Here is an 18,672-nt window from a genome sequence, read left to right as displayed (position 1 = left end):
TGTTCATTTCACCCAAACACATACCTAGAAATAGTAAAACCAGAGAAACTGATAATTTTGCAGTGGTCTCTTAATTTTTTCCAGAGCTATATATATACACACACACACTGTATAATGCAATGATTGCATGGGGGTTGCTTCTACGGTGTTTTTCATGGAAAATACAGGGCGTGATAAGCCTGGGTGTGTTTAATTCACACCGCCTGGCTAGGTGGCAACGACACGTACGTGATGACCTTATAGGGTTGCAGATGCGCTTCTCTGCGTTCTCCAGCTCATTTGACGCAAGATCTGCGCAGACTCTGAAAGGTCTGCGTGACGTGACCGCCCGCCCACTCCCACGGAAGTGCTCGATTTCGCTTCGGTGTTTGTTGAACTACGCCATTTCTAGTCAACTCCCGATGAAGCCAGCAGGACTTCGAAAGACGACGATAAAAGGTAAGTTGCGGAGCTGAAGAAACACGTGTGTGTGCGGCTGGCGTTTCTGTGTCGATTGTGAGCGGCTGCGCTGTTGTTACTGTGAGCGGGAGCATGCGCAGTTGATAGTAAAGTGAGCCCGTGTAGATCGTGCTCTGGCTTCATTGCTTCATTAACGCAGAGTCAGCGGGTCGTGGATCTGTGGAAAGGGAGCCGGAAAGCGGTGCCTACGTCTTTGAGAATTAAATACAAGTGCGTTTTGGGAGCCTGCTTTGGGTTATGTTTAGGGTTGGGGGAGCTCATTTTGTAATCGACGTTGGCGTGTCTAGTTTTGAATTAGTTAATATATTTGTCTATTAGCGTTTCGGTGGGAAAGCCGTTCTGTTGCTTTTCAGAAATGGCGCAGCTCGGGGATGTTAATTGCAAGGTGCTCCTAGTTTGTATAATCGTGAAAGTTTCCTGGCACAGTATTCTCGACTGCGTTTAGGGGAGACACGTCGGCAGGACAGACTGTGTGTTTTGATCCCTTCTGGCCCGCCATCAGCTTTCAGTTCCGTTTCCAGGACCGCAGGTCTAAGTGCCGGTAGCAGTCTATTGATAGACGACTTTTCTACACGTGTGGAAACTTCTTTGAGGCTGCGGAGTTCACTGCCACAGGCTAGGATATAATCCTTATGATAACGTAGATGTATTGACAGAAAACCGTCCGAATTGAGTGAGAAGCGGTGTGCCAAACTTCAGATGAGATCTTGCTTAGAGGAGGGCGAACTTCTCAAAGAAATACGTCATCGCCTCCGAGGTCAGTTTCTGTCTCTAACGCTCCCATCTGGCACAATCATTTATAAATAAATACAGTGAATCGACTCGAGTCATAGATAACAACATAAAACGGCAAAGAATGTGTCGGGACAAGCTCGCAATCTAATGCAGGGGAGTCAGTTGTGATTATTATTATTATTATTATTATTATTATTATTATTATTATTATTATTGGTGAATAACATGTCATATTACTATAGCCAGTCTTGCTAAAAAGCATGTACAGTACTTCAGAGTTTAGCATAAATGGTAACTAAGTTAGGTTTAGTTCAAAATAAGTGACAAGTGATGTTATAGAATTAGTTAAATGTCATATTTTACATTAACATAAATTTACTTTTTACAGGCACTCTATATGCAGTTTATGACCAATGTATCTTTTGATACCAATGAATTAAAATAAAATTCAAACAGTACTACTAACGATATCATTTAACAATGTTCGTTTTCTTATGGTGTGTTCATGAGCGGTGTATTATTACATGGAATCATTGTTTAATTTATAGTAGCCAGCTTTTAAAATAAGTTACTGAGTTTACAGACAGCCAATAGAGCTGAGCTCTGAGCTCTGTTTTGTTAGTTTGTTTTATTGGGACTAAAAACATTTACAAAAACATGCAGACAGTGGAATACAACACTATGACATATTCTAGTTTACTTTTTTCTTCCGTTTTTATAATTATCGATGTAAATCAGAGGTGTCAAACTCGGAGGACTGCAGTGTCATGAGAACATAAGAAAGTTTACAAACGAGAGGAGGCCATTCGGCCCATCTTGCTCGTTTGGTTGTTAGTAGCTTATTGATCCCACAATCTCATCAAGCAGCTTCTTGAAGGATCCCAGGGTGTCAGCTTCAACAACATTACTGGGGAGCTGGTTCACGATTCTCTCTGTAAAAAAGTGCCTCTATTTTCTGTTTTGAATGCCCCTTTATCTAATCTCCATTTGTGACCCCTGGTCCTTGTTTCTTTTTTCATGTCAAAAAAGTCCTTTGGGTTGACATTGTCAATACCTTTTAGGATTTTGAATGCTTGAATCAGATCGCAGCATAGTCTTCTTTGTTCAAGACTGAATAGATTCAATCCTTTTTTAAAATGTTTTTAATTGCTCACACTGGGTCCTGAAATACTTTTCAGTGGCACCCTCTTCAGTCTGCAGAAAAGGGAGGGTCATGCATTTTCCATGTATGAAGCCCAGTTGATTTCTATAAAACTGTGATCAGTGAGTCTATTGATTTGAAAATTTATAGTCAGTATACATGTCTACCACTCCACCAGATTTTAGCTCTGAGAACTAGGGATGGATGATAGTAAATTTCCACGATACGAATAGTTGAGAGCCCACTCTTTCGCGATACACTGATTATCACGATAGTAGCGGTTGTTTTTCAGTTACTTTTTTTTAAACTGAATAATTCTCTGTGGGATATGGTCTGTAGCACAAGGAAGCTACAGACTTTATAAAAAAAAGAGCAAGATTCTAGCAAGAATGAAAAAACCTACAAGCAGACAAGTGGAAGAAAAATAATCTGAAATTGTCCTTATATTACATCATTAATAGCTGCAAAAAATGTCTGTCAAATTGGACTGCAAGCTTTTTTCCTCCTGCTTTATTTACACATTTTATTTATTTAAATGTACTTAGAAAGAGTACATAATTACAAAATACGAAGCATCTATTTCTTTCAATACATTTACTTGCTTTACACACATACTGCTAACTATTGTCTTTTTAAATAGTCTGCAAAATGAATAAATTGTTTTGTACTATGCAGCCTGTAGGTATGGAATAGAGCAGTATGAGTGTGATGTTCATTATGCATATTCCTTTTTTGTCGTTATTTCAGTTATAATTTCAGAAAAAACATTTCAATACCCTTATCAACTTTACCCGAGGTGGTCTGTTTTTCTGCTGGCATAATAGCCTATAGCATGTACGTTTTAATCAAGCTGTTGAAATTATATATTGGTAATTGAGGGTGGAAAGGAGGACAGCATAGATGCATTGCATCTTGTTAATACTGTACTTTGTGTGCTAATGGACCCCAAACATGGCAGGAAGTGCCAAAATGGTACTTTTTTTTTACTCAACCACACGTAATGTGACCTCGTTGTGACAAAAAAGCTAGACCCCGATGGTGGCAACGACACTCGTTTTGTAGGCATGTTTACTGGCGTCAGCTGGCAGCTTATGGATAAACATTTCAGAGTTAATCAGATTTTGTCCGGAGAGAACTAGTAAAGACAGTTGCTGACTGAACTGAGTTACAGGGGGTGCCAATGTCTTCCACTCCATAAATATCTATACTGCAGACTTAAGTATTGGCACCGTCCTACTGGGACTCGCTAGGATAAATGAGTGTTCCATAAACGGTACAAATATTGCTATACAACTATTGTTTCTTTTTTTTTTCTTGACACAAAATGCATTATTAACTGTAGAAATAATATGTGGAAAAAGTAGAAATAAGAGTGAGTGAATGGCAGTGTTTGTGAGAGCACAGCACAGATTGTGAGAGCACAGCACAGCGGATTGTGAGAGCACAGCACAGCGGATTGTGAGAGCACAGCACAAGATTGTGAGAGCACAGCACAGCGGATTGTGAGAGCACAGCACAGCGGATTGTGAGAGCACAGCACAGCGGATTGTGAGAGCACAGCACAGCGGATTGTGAGAGCACAGCACAAGGGATTGTAAGAGCACAGTCGGTCGCCAGGAACAGGTTTGAGAAACACTGCACTACACCAAATCTGGTCTGTATTGGCATGTGTATATATACAGGCTGAGGATAGACTTTTTAGAAACTACAGTGTGCATGTTATTAGGGGACCTTACATATGTGTGCTATTCTAGCACGTCGCTAGAATGTAAATTACAACACACATGATCAGGCTTGAGTTCATTGAGTTTCATACCAATTTTTTTTTTTTTTTTAAATTGTTTTAGGACTTCAAAAAGCATTTAATTGAGCTTTCAGAGTTGGGCAAAGCAACAAGGCAAAAATGACTGCCAGCATCACAACACAGAGAGTTCTGGACACAAGAATGGGGTAAGTTCTTAAAAGACTGGCAGATTTGTTCTTGAGAGGAATCTGGTTTTGGGTGGAAAGTTGTATTTCATTTTGTGTTGTTCACTGTTATTAATTGATGATGTGTTCAGAAAGTCATGACTTGGAAGCCAAGGATCTGCTATCCCAACAGATCCTGTCCGTTCCAGTTTTTATTTGCAGAATTTCATGAAAAATAAATATTATTCGTATTAACACTGTAGGGGGAAATAAGTTATAGGAGACAAGGCAAAGAATACTTTTCAAAGCTTTATTTGTTAACAGTGCTGGGAGTCAATCCGATCACACCCGATCAGTTGCTCAAGTTGATCTGGAGCGCGAATCCTTTTTATACAGACATCAAACACACATTTGGTACAGGGTTAGACAATGTCTCCTCCCAACATACATCGTAAGTCATGCGGTCTCACCTCGCTATCACAATGACCTGATGGAATTGCATCAATACACACACACACACACACACACACACACACCCTACGTCTAGACTATGGTTCGGTGTGATCAGTTCAGACAACATTGTAAAAATAGTTAAGAACGAAACACTGTGCTCCTGCAACTTGCAGTCACAAGTTGCATTTCCTCTTTTTGGTAGTAAACGTCACATCAGTAAACATGCAATTTCCTGCCTCTCCGTTGTTTTGGCTATGTCCCCCTTGTTCTATTCTCTCCCCCTCCCTTGTAATGTACAACAGCTTCCTCTTTTCAGGGTTATTGAGTGAAGCTGCTCTTTTGGACCTCGTAACTCATCTAGGTGAGAGGTCGTCCTCCTGTCCACACAGAAACCCATGCACAATGAGACAGACAATATCAAGAGGATTCTCAGAGTTTAGTAGTACAAAGGGGACCTGCTGGTTACAAGCCTGCTTCTTTAACTGCTGGACCACACAACCTTCTATAAATAAATATATATAGAATTCCGTGTTCAGTGTGTGACGGCTGTCTGTCCTGTCAAGTTGATTTACATCATTTATAGCTAATTAACACAACGCAGACTGCAGACAGACACTTCGTATCGACATCCCAATTCAAAAAGGCAGGTTTATTTTTAATTTAATGTTCAGAATAAAACATTACCAACTGACATCATATGCATGTTATCATTACCTGTTTTAGTTGCCTTTGATAAGTGCATCAGCTGAATTAGTAAATACTGCTAGCAGTTTAAAAGCACTTGGAAAGATGCTGGTTTCTTGTGTGAGCTTGGATCAGGATTCCTGACCAAGCGTGCTCCAATATCCTCACTGCTGATTGGCTACACGGAGACTAAAGCGTCATTGACTTCGTGTCTCCGGTCTTGGTAATAAACTCTTTGTCTTAATGATGTGTGGTGCAGCTGAAATACGAGGAGCACTTAGTTAGAAACTAACTAGTAACAACTAAGGACCTAGTAGAGGCTGTATGTGTTAACTTGGGGAACAACTTATGCATAGCTCATGTAACCCAGCCCTGGTTTTTAGAAACAGTGTTCATTCCACTTCAGACACAACTTAGTGATTTATCTTTGTGTGTGTGTGTGTTGTGTCTCTTTTCTCAGCCAATTCTGGGAAAACCCTGAAGAGAACAAATGGATTCAGGACTTCTGCGATCTTAAAATGTGTAAGTAATTCCTGATGATTTGTGACTGGTTTCTACTGGGTTCACATCATTCTGACCATTGACTGTCTTTGATCTCTCTGTTTCTTTTTCTCACTTTCTTTCTCTCCTGTTTCTGTCCCCCTCTCTCTGTGCCCCCCCTTCTCCCCTGTCTCTCCTGCCCTCTCTCTCGCTCTCTCTCTTTCCTGTCCAAAATTAAAATGTTCTTTATTAGCATGACTGCATTATAAGTACAGTATTGCCAAAGAAATTTATAATACAACAAATCAACATTACTAATCATTACACATCTATGAGCAGAACAGACCCCTTTCCCCAGGAACAGTGCAACTGCCCGCTCTCTCCCCACTGACTGTGACACAGGTCATGTGTTTCTGCAGGGTGTCTACACGCTGTGGAGGGTGGAAACATGTTGGGCTGCTAGATTTGCAGTCTGCTCCTCCTCTCCCAGTAGGTTGGGGACTTTAATGCTGTCCAAGAGGAGTTTCAATTTTGGTATTTGACTCTCACTTTAGGGATCCATTTGCCCTGTATTGTGGTGTGTGGTATAGAGAGGTGTTTCTCCCTGTGCTGATGAAGTCGATCGCTCTGTTGGTCCTGGTATTGAGATCTCTACACAGCAGGTCAGAGCACAGGGTTTGGAAATGGGTATTTTGGTTTTGGATGTCGTGAAAGTATTCCTCTTTGTAGGAGGGGAGTCTGAGGGTGGCATGTAAGCCGCACACATGTACGTGTCACTTTGCTGTTGGAACAGTGCACCATTAATTTTGACCCATATATGTGACTCTTCTCTTCACTGGGGAGATGTGGTTTTGAAGGTCCTCTATACCACATGATGGTGCCCCCTGAGTCTCTGCCATACCTGACCTGCGTGTTTCACAGAGAGCACTATTAGTTCCCTGTATTTTGATGGACAGTAAGTGGACATGCCAGCTGTGCACCACGTCTCCTGCAGCACCAACACGTCCACTCCTTCAATACTGTTGAGAAAGTCAGGGTCTTCATCCCAAAAGCCGAGGAATAAAGACCCTGAATGTTCCAGCTGAAAATTGATAGCGATTTCATATTTATATTTTTCATATTTATTTTGTAAGCTAACTTTTTCATTTGGAACAAAACACAACGTGAATTTTAAATACAAATCTTTTTTTTGTTTTATATATATATATAATATATATATATATATATATAATTCACTATACATTACCACTATGTTGTCCCTCAGCTCATTAGCCTTGTGCATAATATGCTCAGGAGCTGTTTGATCTCCCCCAGCTCAGTGGGGGCGGGGCTGGCTGGCTGAGCGAGGGCCGCAGCGTAGCTCTGTTGCTGCTGATGTCCAGTGTTGCCCTGGTGCTGGTAATGGTTACTGTGATGGGACTGGCTGGGCTGGCCTGGGGGTCTTCAGATCAGGAGTTCATATACTCTATATGCCATGCTGTGACGTTTGTCCGAAAAAAGAACCTGCAATAGAATGAGTTGTCATTTTGTAATAAAATCTGGAGATTGTGTATAATTATTATTGTAATATACAAATTACACTTTGCAGTGATACAAATGTTGATCACTTTATATTTCATGGAGATTGTTTTGATAGTTGATGCTGCCCTTTTTAAAGCTTGCGTATGGGCCGCATAGCTGGGACAAGTTGTTTCAATCCTTCACTCATAACGGGCTGTCTGTTCACAGCCAAAGACTACCCATATAAACTGGCCAGAATGGTGGAGAAGCACATGCACGAGGAAATGCCCTTAGCGTTCCCAGAAGGGTACAGCTTGCGAATCAGCACACTCAATAACACAGTCTTACGGGGAAGAAAGGACATGATGGAGGCTTGGCAAGAGCTGTACCTGCCTCGGAGCGAGACGATGGTGGTCATTGGAGCCATCGACAACTTCCCCTGCTTGGCTCAGGGGCTGCAGTTGATCGTTATGGTTGACAGCAAGGGCAACGTCTACACCTATGAAAATGAAGTTTTACACTACGTGGAACCTAGCGTAAAGGACTTCTTCACAAGAAGACGTCTTCAATCTTCAGTCAGCTACGAGAAGGGAGGATACTGCGACCAGCTGGTAAGGATTGTTTTTGAGCAGAGTTCAGAACCTTAAAATTGGGACCTGGCATTAATCTTAATGATCTGACCATTTCAAACTATTGTGCTAACTTTTTATTTTGTTTGTTTATTTTTTCTTATTATTTCAGACCAAAGAGGAGTATATGGAGTTGCGGAAAGCCGAGGATATTCAGAAAATCGAACGCAGCATGCAGAAGTTTGTACAAAGCAAACAGAACGAGCTTGGAGAGATGCTCAACTTGTTTAGGTAGCTGTGAAATGAGTGGTGTGCTTTTGAGCAGATTCATTTTTCTCATGTACTGAAACGTGAGTGTTTTGGAGCATAGCCTTGCCTTTTAAACTGCCTGACCTGCTCATTGCTCAAACAGGTTCCTTTCTCTGTGTCACCTGATTGCAATTCAAGTGGTACAACACACTTACAGTTCAAACGCTTTATGCAATCTGGTTAATAGTGTTTGTTTTAAAAGTCGACACAAATCAAAGCGTGATTGTGAAGTCTTGCCTCATTTGTGGTCAAGGCATTTTTTGTACTGTACTGCTTTGAATTCCAGAGCTTTTTCTTTTTTTTTTTCATAAAGCAAGTGGAATATATGCATATGTAACCAGTACAAGAGTAAAACCCAAAATAAATGTAATTAGTTCATTTAACCACAACAAAGAATGCAGCTCCCTGAGCAGGCTTTTACACAGTGGTGACAAGACTAATAGAATGACGATGGTCAAGCTAAGAAGCAAAGTAAGCGAATGAACCGTATTCTATGGGCTGGAAGTTTTCCTGATTATTTTCCTCCACTCCACTCTCCTTTAAGTCTTGAATCGGGTTTTGTTAAGCCGTGTCTGCATCCAGATTCTGAGAACATTGTGTTGTTAGCGGGTGAGAACACGCTGGAAGCTGATTCAGGTAAGGTGTGAGTTAGAGTAGGATAGGGTTGAATTAAGAAAGCAAATCGGCTCAAAACATGGTTAAGGGACGTCACGTGATCAAAAATACACGGAAAACTTCAAGCCCTGCGTATTATGCATCAGCTGCACAGACTGTTGAAATGAATTCCATTTCCTCTTTACAAACCGGGAATAAACAGGAAGGTTGGTGTGTGCCCGTCCCTGTCGGTATTTACCGTTACCCTCATTATTTTTGTTCTGAATGTGTTAATTTTGGCTTGAATGTGTTTTGTTTTATTTGTGTAAATAAACGTGTACAGAAGATATGTGACTATTGTTATAGTTTTTGGTATGTTATTTTGAACAGAATTCCTAATTATGCCAGGTGTGGATGGTTCTTTTCAGATGTCGCTAACTGTGTAACAGTATTTGCAAGTTGCATGACCCGACCTGCAATAGTCAAACGTCTTTAAACAAAAAGCAGTACTCACTTTATCCATTATTATTAAGAAGTACCAAATAAAAGCCTTTATGTGACATAAAATGACCACCGAATACAAAACTTGAACTTAAACATAGCAGACTGTAACATACCGTCACAGTTTAACATAAACGCTAATGCTTCAGCGCGGGACCGGCTTTTTTTTTTTTTTTTTTTGTAATTTCCAATATTTGACTATAGTGCCAACACAACATTATGTTTAAAACGGTTCATAATAGTAAATTGTTTTTTTTCAAGGAATATAATTAATAATTTTACCTACTTTAATGGTGCTCCACTACACCTTTTGTGCATTGACTGACAAATTGATCATTAACTACCAGGAATTGACCGAGTAACACTTAAGTACATGCCTATACCACCTATCACAGAAAATAAAACACCATGAAAAAAATCGATAAGGAGAATCTCCCTCACAGTATCGCACACCTGCTCCGCATTCATTTTGTTATCATCATTTTAATAATGCTCCGCATTAATTTCATATGACTTTTTACATTGCTTTCATTGGCTGATTTATTCTATGATGTAATGCTGCTTCTACAAAATCAACAGTCCTTTGATACAGTTGCTTGCAACAAAGTTGGCTGAAACTTGTAGCTTCACGTCACTTTCTACAAAAAGAGTATCCCTTTGTACATTTTTCTTGCAACATGTCGACTAGCGTCCCCTCTGCTTTACTCTCTTGTGAACTGACTTCAGTAGGAGATGATTAATTCGGTAGCCCCGCCCCCCTGGCCCTGCTTGGCTCCGAGACAGTACCAGATAGGTAATGTGCGGCACCAGCCTGGTTCCAAGTCAGGTCGGGTAAGCCAGTGGAAAAGGAAGGGGGAGGGTCTCTCCAAGTGCTGACCAGGCCCAGCCCCTGCTTAGCTTCTGAGATCTGACCAGAGCCAGCTGAACAGGTGGGATGGCTGCATAAAACATCTTGTTTTGTGAGGCTGCATTTTCAACCTTGGCTGGGACCAAATCAAAACTTTGACAACCCGCCAATCGCGCTTAACAAAATTGTGTTTAATACCATTTTCTTTTGATGAGTAGAAGAAATAAGATCCTTACTAAAAACAGTTTGGTTGTGCGATTAGTGGGTTGTCAAAGTTTTGATTTGGTCCCAGGCTTTGTCTAATATAATAAATAATGTTGTCATTAAGTATTCCAAAATAACGGATTCAATTGTGTATTTAAAGGTAATAAACCAAATAAAGTAGTTGTTCGCATAGTATGAAATAAGTGCCAATACAAGAGTGATACACAAGTGTAAAGGATTCATAACAAAGCAAGTCAGGTTATATGTACGCGTGAATCGGGTGAGTGCGCATGCACACTGTAAGAGTCGATTACTGTTAGAGCATATACAGCAAAGTGAGGTCTCCTTGCTTTTGAAATGCCACATGTACTAAATATAAATCACACAGCATCAATACAATAAAGCTTACACGTTGTGACCAGTAGTGCATTCTAACTCTCTTTTGTATTGCATTGCTTTTAGAAAAGTGACGGTCATTTGTGTTGAAGCCGCTGAGCCCACTGCTTGTAAAACTTTCAGTTTTGTTTTTAGTGAAAAAAAAAAAAAAAAGTTGCGCAGAATGAGGGTTGTGAAATACGAGGAAATAGTTTTCAGTGCTGGTACAATATAACAAGCTCGCAGGTTCCTGTTCCCAACGGACGTCTACCGTATCCCAGGTATAACAATTTATCGATTAAAATCGTTCAACATTGAAACCCTATTGAATATGCTGAATATGCTACACAACCGGGTACATTTCAAGAATTATATATTCAATCCGATAATTAGTGAATAATGTGTAAATACGTACTCGAGCCGTTCATATAGCTGAACTTTCACGCAGACAGGCGATTAAAATATTACATTTTAAGTGTTAAAGTATTGTATGCAGTTCTGTTTTTAGTAACTAGAATGACAAACATTGCAATCGGGGAATTTAATATTAAAAGTAAGCCTACATTTGAAATAAGAGCATAAGAACATAAGAAAGTTTACAAACGAGAGGAGCCCATTCGGCTCATCTTGCTCGTTTGGTTGTTAGCAGCTTATTGATCCCAGAATCTCATCAAGCAGCTTCTTGAAGGATCCCAGGGTGTCAGCTTCAACAACATTACTGGGGAGTTGATTCCAGACCCTCACAATTCTCTTTGCCTCCTCTTTTCTGTTCTGAATGCCCCTTTGTCTAATCTCCATTTGTGACCCCTGGTCCTTGTTTCTTTTTTCAGGCTGAAAAAGTCCCTTGGGTCGACACTGTCAATACCTTTTAGAATTTTGAATGCTTGAATTAGGTCGCCACGTAGTCTTCTTTGTTCAAGACTGAACAGATTCAATTATTTTAGCCTGTCTGCATATGACATGCCTACAGGCTAAAATAATTGAATCTGTTCAGTCTTGAACAAAGACGACTACGTGGCGACCTAATTCAAGCATTCAAAATTCTTGACAATGATGACATTGTGTTGAGTTTAGAAGTGTCAGGGTGGTATAAAACACGGAAGAGCTGGAATTGTTCGCTTTGTTAGTAGGATTCTCCAGCCGCCCAGTCACTGCGAGCAATGAGCTAAAATGCGCTTCCTCTGCGCGCTGTGCAAACATAAATGGAAATCGTGTATGAAGTATTAATCATCACCCCCGACTTTAAACCAACACAAACTACCGAAGGGACTTCAGAACTAAATATACAACGACAAGTTTATACTTCATTTGCACGTCATCCACTCGGATCGTTTTCCCTTGGGTGTGGTGTTGTCACTTTGGGTGCGTGGGTCTTGCAGATGCGCACTGTGGAAGGCGAGCTGGGATTGCTGCGTGTATGGGAAATGCTTTCTCCAAAGTGAGACGGTCTCGCATCAGTAAATATTAAACAGCACGGCTATGACGTGATTACTGAGTGATTTTATTATTTCTTGTTTACATACTAAATACGCAATATTGCGTAAGGATACTTTTTTTTTTGTTACCTCTCATTAAATTGTATGTTTTATTTTACGTTGTTATTTGGCTACACGTTGCAGTAATGATTCACATAAACAATATAGCATGATAAATGATCGTTTATTTATTTATTTATTTATTTATTTATTTATTAGCGGACTCCTTTACCCAGGTCACAACATATAAACATTTCAGTAATCAGCAAGTGCAATATACAGCACACGATTCAATGCAGGCGCAGTTCAAGCAAGAGCAGATAATATGGCGCTAGATATTTACATCAGGGTCAGGTATGAATGAGTGCAGTGGAGTGAAAAACAGACGCAACTACAGTAATACAAACCTGGTCAACAATAAGGCCAATTCAAGTGCAGGATTTAAATAGATATGATAAGGAGCAATAGCAGGGAGCAGCAAGGTGGGGGCAGAGAAGTGCGAGTCAAAGTACATGTAAGGTGATATTGAAGAGATGAGGTTTTACATTTACATTACTGCACAGCACTGTGTTGCACTTCATGTTCAGGGTTACTAATCGAGGATTGCTAACCTTACTCTGTCAAACCAGCTCTCTATATCAATGAATTTAGTACAGTCATATTGTATATATTTAATTTATTTATTGATGTATGTAATATATACCGTGAAAACGGCTGTTCGCAGCTTTGTTGTCTAATTGTAAATGGCTGGTTATGTGTCACTGGCCTCCGCTGAGAAGCGGGCAGCAATAGTTTCAGTGTTGTGATTCGTGATCTCTGCATCGTCTCTTTGATTCGTAGCCGCAGACAGCCTCCCGCAGCAACTGTTCAAACTGCGCTGGACTGTCAAATCTGCACCGAGCTGCGTGACGTCACGCAGAACCCCTCTCCAAACGGGAGTCTGTGCAAAACTGCAGACAACTGCGAACATTATTGCTACAATAAAGCACCATTACGTAATGTTCAAGTTATAGAGTAAAAAACTAACTACAATACCCAAAAGCCTTTGCTCTAAATTAAACTGAAGGGCAGGAAGTAAAAAGGGCGATGAACAGAATAGAAAGAAGAGTGGTTTGCAGAAAGACGGAAGCCTGTTTTGTGTTTTCTGCATGCAGAGCTATGTTTTATTGCAGTAGCCAGTAGAGAGAGTGGAGCAGTGTATATACAGTAGAGAGTGGAGCAGTGTATATACAGTAGAGAGAGCGGAGCAGTGTATATACAGTAGAGAGAGTGGAGCAGTGTATATACAGTAGAGAGAGTGGAGCAGTGTATATACAGTAGAGAGAGCGGAGCAGTGTATATACAGTAGAGAGAGTGGAGCAGTGTATATACAGTAGAGAGAGAGGAGCAGTGTATAGAGAGATGGACAGTGTATATACAGTAGAGAGTGGAGCAGTGTATATACAGTAGAGAGAGTGGAGCAGTGAGAGAGAGTGGAGCAGTGTATATACAGTAGAGAGAGTGGAGCAGTGTATATAGAGTAGAGAGTGGAGCAGTGTATATACAGTAGAGAGAGTGGAGCAGTGTATATACAGTAGAGAGAGTGGAGCAGTGTATATACAGTAGAGAGAGTGGAGCAGTGTATATACAGTAGAGAGAGTGGAGCAGTGTATATACAGTAGAGAGAGTGGAGCAGTGTATATACAGTAGAGAGAGTGGAGCAGTGTATATACAGTAGAGAGAGAGGAGCAGTGTATATACAGTAGAGAGAGTGGAGCAGTGTATATACAGTAGAGAGAGTGGAGCAGTGTATATACAGTAGAGAGAGTGGAGCAGTGTATATACAGTAGAGAGAGTGGAGCAGTGTATATACAGTAGAGAGAGTGGAGCAGTGTATATACAGTAGAGAGAGTGGAGCAGTGTATATACAGTAGAGAGAGTGGAGCAGTGTATATACAGTAGAGAGAGTGGAGCAGTGTATATACAGTAGAGAGAGTGGAGCAGTGTATATACAGTAGAGAGAGTGGAGCAGTGTATATACAGTAGAGAGAGTGGAGCAGTGTATATACAGTAGAGAGAGTGGAGCAGTGTATATACAGTAGAGAGAGTGGAGCAGTGTATATACAGTAGAGAGTGGAGCAGTGTATATACAGTAGAGAGAGCAGTGTATATACAGTAGAGAGTGGAGCAGTGTATATACAGTAGAGAGAGTGGAGCAGTGTATATACAGTAGAGAGAGTGGAGCAGTGTATATACAGTAGAGAGAGTGGAGCAGTGTATATACAGTAGAGAGAGTGGAGCAGTGTATATACAGTAGAGAGAGTGGAGCAGTGTATATACAGTAGAGAGAGTGGAGCAGTGTATATACAGTAGAGAGAGTGGAGCAGTGTATATACAGTAGAGAGAGTGGAGCAGTGTATATACAGTAGAGAGAGAGGAGCAGTGTATATACAGTAGAGAGAGAGGAGCAGTGTATATACAGTAGAGAGAGTGGAGCAGTGTATATACAGTAGAGAGAGTGGAGCAGTGTATATACAGTAGAGAGAGTGGAGCAGTGTATATACAGTAGAGAGAGTGGAGCAGTGTATATACAGTAGAGAGAGTGGAGCAGTGTATATACAGTAGAGAGAGTGGAGCAGTGTATATACAGTAGAGAGAGTGGAGCAGTGTATATACAGTAGAGAGAGTGGAGCAGTGTATATACAGTAGAGAGAGTGGAGCAGTGTATATACAGTAGAGAGAGTGGAGCAGTGTATATACAGTAGAGAGAGTGGAGCAGTGTATATACAGTAGAGAGAGTGGAGCAGTGAGTAGAGAGAGTGGAGCAGTGTATATACAGTAGAGAGAGTGGAGCAGTGTATATACAGTAGAGAGAGTGGAGCAGTGTATATACAGTAGAGAGAGTGGAGCAGTGTATATACAGTAGAGAGAGTGGAGCAGTGTATATACAGTAGAGAGAGTGGAGCAGTGTATATACAGTAGAGAGAGTGGAGCAGTGTATATACAGTAGAGAGAGTGGAGCAGTGTATATACAGTAGAGAGAGTGGAGCAGTGTATATACAGTAGAGAGAGTGGAGCAGTGTATATACAGTAGAGAGAGTGGAGCAGTGTATATACAGTAGAGAGAGTGGAGCAGTGTATATACAGTAGAGAGAGTGGAGCAGTGTATATACAGTAGAGAGAGTGGAGCAGTGTATATACAGTAGAGAGAGTGGAGCAGTGTATATACAGTAGAGAGAGTGGAGCAGTGTATATACAGTAGAGAGAGTGGAGCAGTGTATATACAGTAGAGAGAGTGGAGCAGTGTATATACAGTAGAGAGAGTGGAGCAGTGTATATACAGTAGAGAGAGTGGAGCAGTGTATATACAGTAGAGAGAGTGGAGCAGTGTATATACAGTAGAGAGAGTGGAGCAGTGTATATACAGTAGAGAGAGTGGAGCAGTGTATATACAGTAGAGAGAGTGGAGCAGTGTATATACAGTAGAGAGAGTGGAGCAGTGTATATACAGTAGAGAGAGAGAGAGTGGAGCAGTGTATATACAGTAGAGAGAGTGGAGCAGTGTATATACAGTAGAGAGAGTGGAGCAGTGTATATACAGTAGAGAGAGTGGAGCAGTGTATATACAGTAGAGAGAGTGGAGCAGTGTATATACAGTAGAGAGAGTGGAGCAGTGTATATACAGTAGAGAGAGTGGAGAGAGGAGCAGTGTATATACAGTAGAGAGAGTGGAGCAGTGTATATACAGTAGAGAGAGTGGAGCAGTGTATATACAGTAGAGAGAGTGGAGCAGTGTATATACAGTAGAGAGAGTGGAGCAGTGTATATACAGTAGAGAGAGTGGAGCAGTGTATATACAGTAGAGAGAGTGGAGCAGTGTATATACAGTAGAGAGAGTGGAGCAGTGTATATACAGTAGAGAGAGTGGAGCAGTGTATATACAGTAGAGAGAGTGGAGCAGTGTATATACAGTAGAGAGAGTGGAGCAGTGTATATACAGTAGAGAGAGTGGAGCAGTGTATATACAGTAGAGAGAGTGGAGCAGTGTATATACAGTAGAGAGAGTGGAGCAGTGTATATACAGTAGAGAGAGTGGAGCAGTGTATATACAGTAGAGAGAGTGGAGCAGTGTATATACAGTAGAGAGAGTGGAGCAGTGTATATACAGTAGAGAGAGTGGAGCAGTGTATATACAGTAGAGAGAGTGGAGCAGTGTATATACAGTAGAGAGAGTGGAGCAGTGTATATACAGTAGAGAGAGTGGAGCAGTGTATATACAGTAGAGAGAGTGGAGCAGTGTATATACAGTAGAGAGAGTGGAGCAGTGTATATACAGTAGAGAGAGTGGAGCAGTGTATATACAGTAGAGAGAGTGGAGCAGTGTATATACAGTAGAGAGAGAGGAGCAGTGTATATACAGTAGAGAGAGCGGAGCAGTGTATATACAGTAGAGAGTGGAGCAGTGTATATACAGTAGAGAGAGTGGAGCAGTGTATATACAGTAGAGAGAGTGGAGCAGTGTATATACAGTAGAGAGAGTGGAGCAGTGTATATACAGTAGAGAGAGTGGAGCAGTGTATATAGTAGAGAGAGTAGAGTGATACAGTGGAGCAGTGTATATACAGTAGAGAGAGTGGAGCAGTGTATATACAGTAGAGAGAGAGGAGCAGTGTATATACAGTAGAGAGAGTGGAGCAGTGTATATACAGTAGAGAGAGTGGAGCAGTGTATATACAGTAGAGAGAGTGGAGCAGTGTATATACAGTAGAGAGAGTGGAGCAGTGTATATACAGTAGAGAGAGTGGAGCAGTGTATATACAGTAGAGAGAGAGTGGAGCAGTGTATATACAGTAGAGAGAGTGGAGCAGTGTATATACAGTAGAGAGAGTGGAGCAGTGTATATACAGTAGAGAGAGTGGAGCAGTGTATATACAGTAGAGAGAGTGGAGCAGTGTATATACAGTAGAGAGAGAGGAGCAGTGTATATACAGTAGAGAGAGTGGAGCAGTGTATATACAGTAGAGAGAGTGGAGCAGTGTATATACAGTAGAGAGAGTGGAGCAGTGTATATACAGTAGAGAGAGTGGAGCAGTGTATATACAGTAGAGAGAGTGGAGCAGTGTATATACAGTAGAGAGAGTGGAGCAGTGTATATACAGTAGAGAGAGTGGAGCAGTGTATATACAGTAGAGAGAGTGGAGCAGTGTATATACAGTAGAGAGAGTGGAGCAGTGTATATACAGTAGAGAGAGTGGAGCAGTGTATATACAGTAGAGAGAGTGGAGCAGTGTATATACAGTAGAGAGAGTGGAGCAGTGTATATACAGTAGAGAGAGTGGAGCAGTGTATATACAGTAGAGAGAGTGGAGCAGTGTATATACAGTGGAGCAGAGAGAGAGTGGAGCAGTGTATATACAGTAGTGGAGCAGTGTATATACAGTAGAGAGAGTGGAGCAGTGTATATACAGTAGAGAGAGTGGAGCAGTGTATATACAGTAGAGAGTGGAGCAGTGTATATACAGTAGAGAGAGGAGCAGTGTATATACAGTAGAGAGAGTGGAGCAGTGTATATACAGTAGAGAGAGTGGAGCAGTGTATATACAGTAGAGAGAGTGGAGCAGTGTATATACAGTAGAGAGAGTGGAGCAGTGTATATACAGTAGAGAGAGTGGAGCAGTGTATATACAGTAGAGTGAGTGGAGCAGTGTATATACAGTAGAGAGAGTGGAGCAGTGTATATACAGTAGAGAGAGTGGAGCAGTGTATATACAGTAGAGAGAGTGGAGCAGTGTATATACAGTAGAGAGAGTGGAGCAGTGTATATACAGTAGAGAGAGAGGAGAGTGTATATACAGTGGAGCAGTGTATATACAGTAGAGAGAGTGGAGCAGTGTATATACAGTAGAGAGAGTGGAGCAGTGTATATACAGTAGAGAGAGTGGAGCAGTGTATATACAGTAGAGAGAGTGGAGCAGTGTATATACAGTAGAGAGAGTGGAGCAGTGTATATACAGTAGAGAGAGTGGAGCAGTGTATATACAGTAGAGAGAGTGGAGCAGTGTATATACAGTAGAGAGAGTGGAGCAGTGTATATACAGTAGAGAGTGGAGCAGTGTATATACAGTAGAGAGAGAGGAGCAGTGTATATACAGTAGAGAGAGTGGAGCAGTGTATATACAGTAGAGAGAGTGGAGCAGTGTATATACAGTAGAGAGAGTGGAGCAGTGTATATACAGTAGAGAGAGTGGAGCAGTGTATATACAGTAGAGAGAGTGGAGCAGTGTATATACAGTAGAGAGAGTGGAGCAGTGTATATACAGTAGAGAGAGTGGAGCAGTGTATATACAGTAGAGAGAGTGGAGCAGTGTATATACAGTAGAGAGAGTGGAGCAGTGTATATACAGTAGAGAGAGTGGAGCAGTGTATATACAGTAGAGAGAGTGGAGCAGTGTATATACA

General features: G+C 41.1%; 1 protein-coding gene across 3 annotated transcripts; it reads left to right on the top strand.

Annotated features, from left to right (window-relative positions):
• The first annotated feature begins 326 nt into the window (after positions 1-326).
• LOC121307097 lies at positions 327-9,179 on the top strand. Of its 3 annotated transcripts, none has more exons than XM_041239217.1 (5): positions 327-438; positions 4,183-4,285; positions 5,841-5,902; positions 7,589-7,971; positions 8,102-9,179. In XM_041239217.1, exons 2-5 carry the CDS (start codon positions 4,239-4,241, stop codon positions 8,222-8,224), a joined length of 615 nt encoding a protein of 204 aa, XP_041095151.1. In that variant the 5' UTR covers positions 327-438; positions 4,183-4,238; the 3' UTR covers positions 8,225-9,179. The 3 variants fall into 3 exon arrangements, with proteins under 3 accessions (XP_041095151.1, XP_041095152.1, XP_041095153.1); XM_041239218.1 differs by lacking the exon at positions 327-438 and adding an exon at positions 567-669; XM_041239219.1 differs by lacking the exon at positions 327-438 and adding an exon at positions 701-1,216.
• Positions 9,180-18,672: the final 9,493 nt, after the last annotated feature.

This window comes from Polyodon spathula, chromosome 53 (genome assembly GCF_017654505.1).
Source record: "Polyodon spathula isolate WHYD16114869_AA chromosome 53, ASM1765450v1, whole genome shotgun sequence".
In the NCBI taxonomy this organism is placed as follows: Eukaryota; Metazoa; Chordata; class Actinopteri; order Acipenseriformes; family Polyodontidae; genus Polyodon; species Polyodon spathula.
The sequence above is the reverse complement of the archived record's forward strand: the minus strand, read 5'-3'. Positions and strand labels throughout refer to the sequence as shown.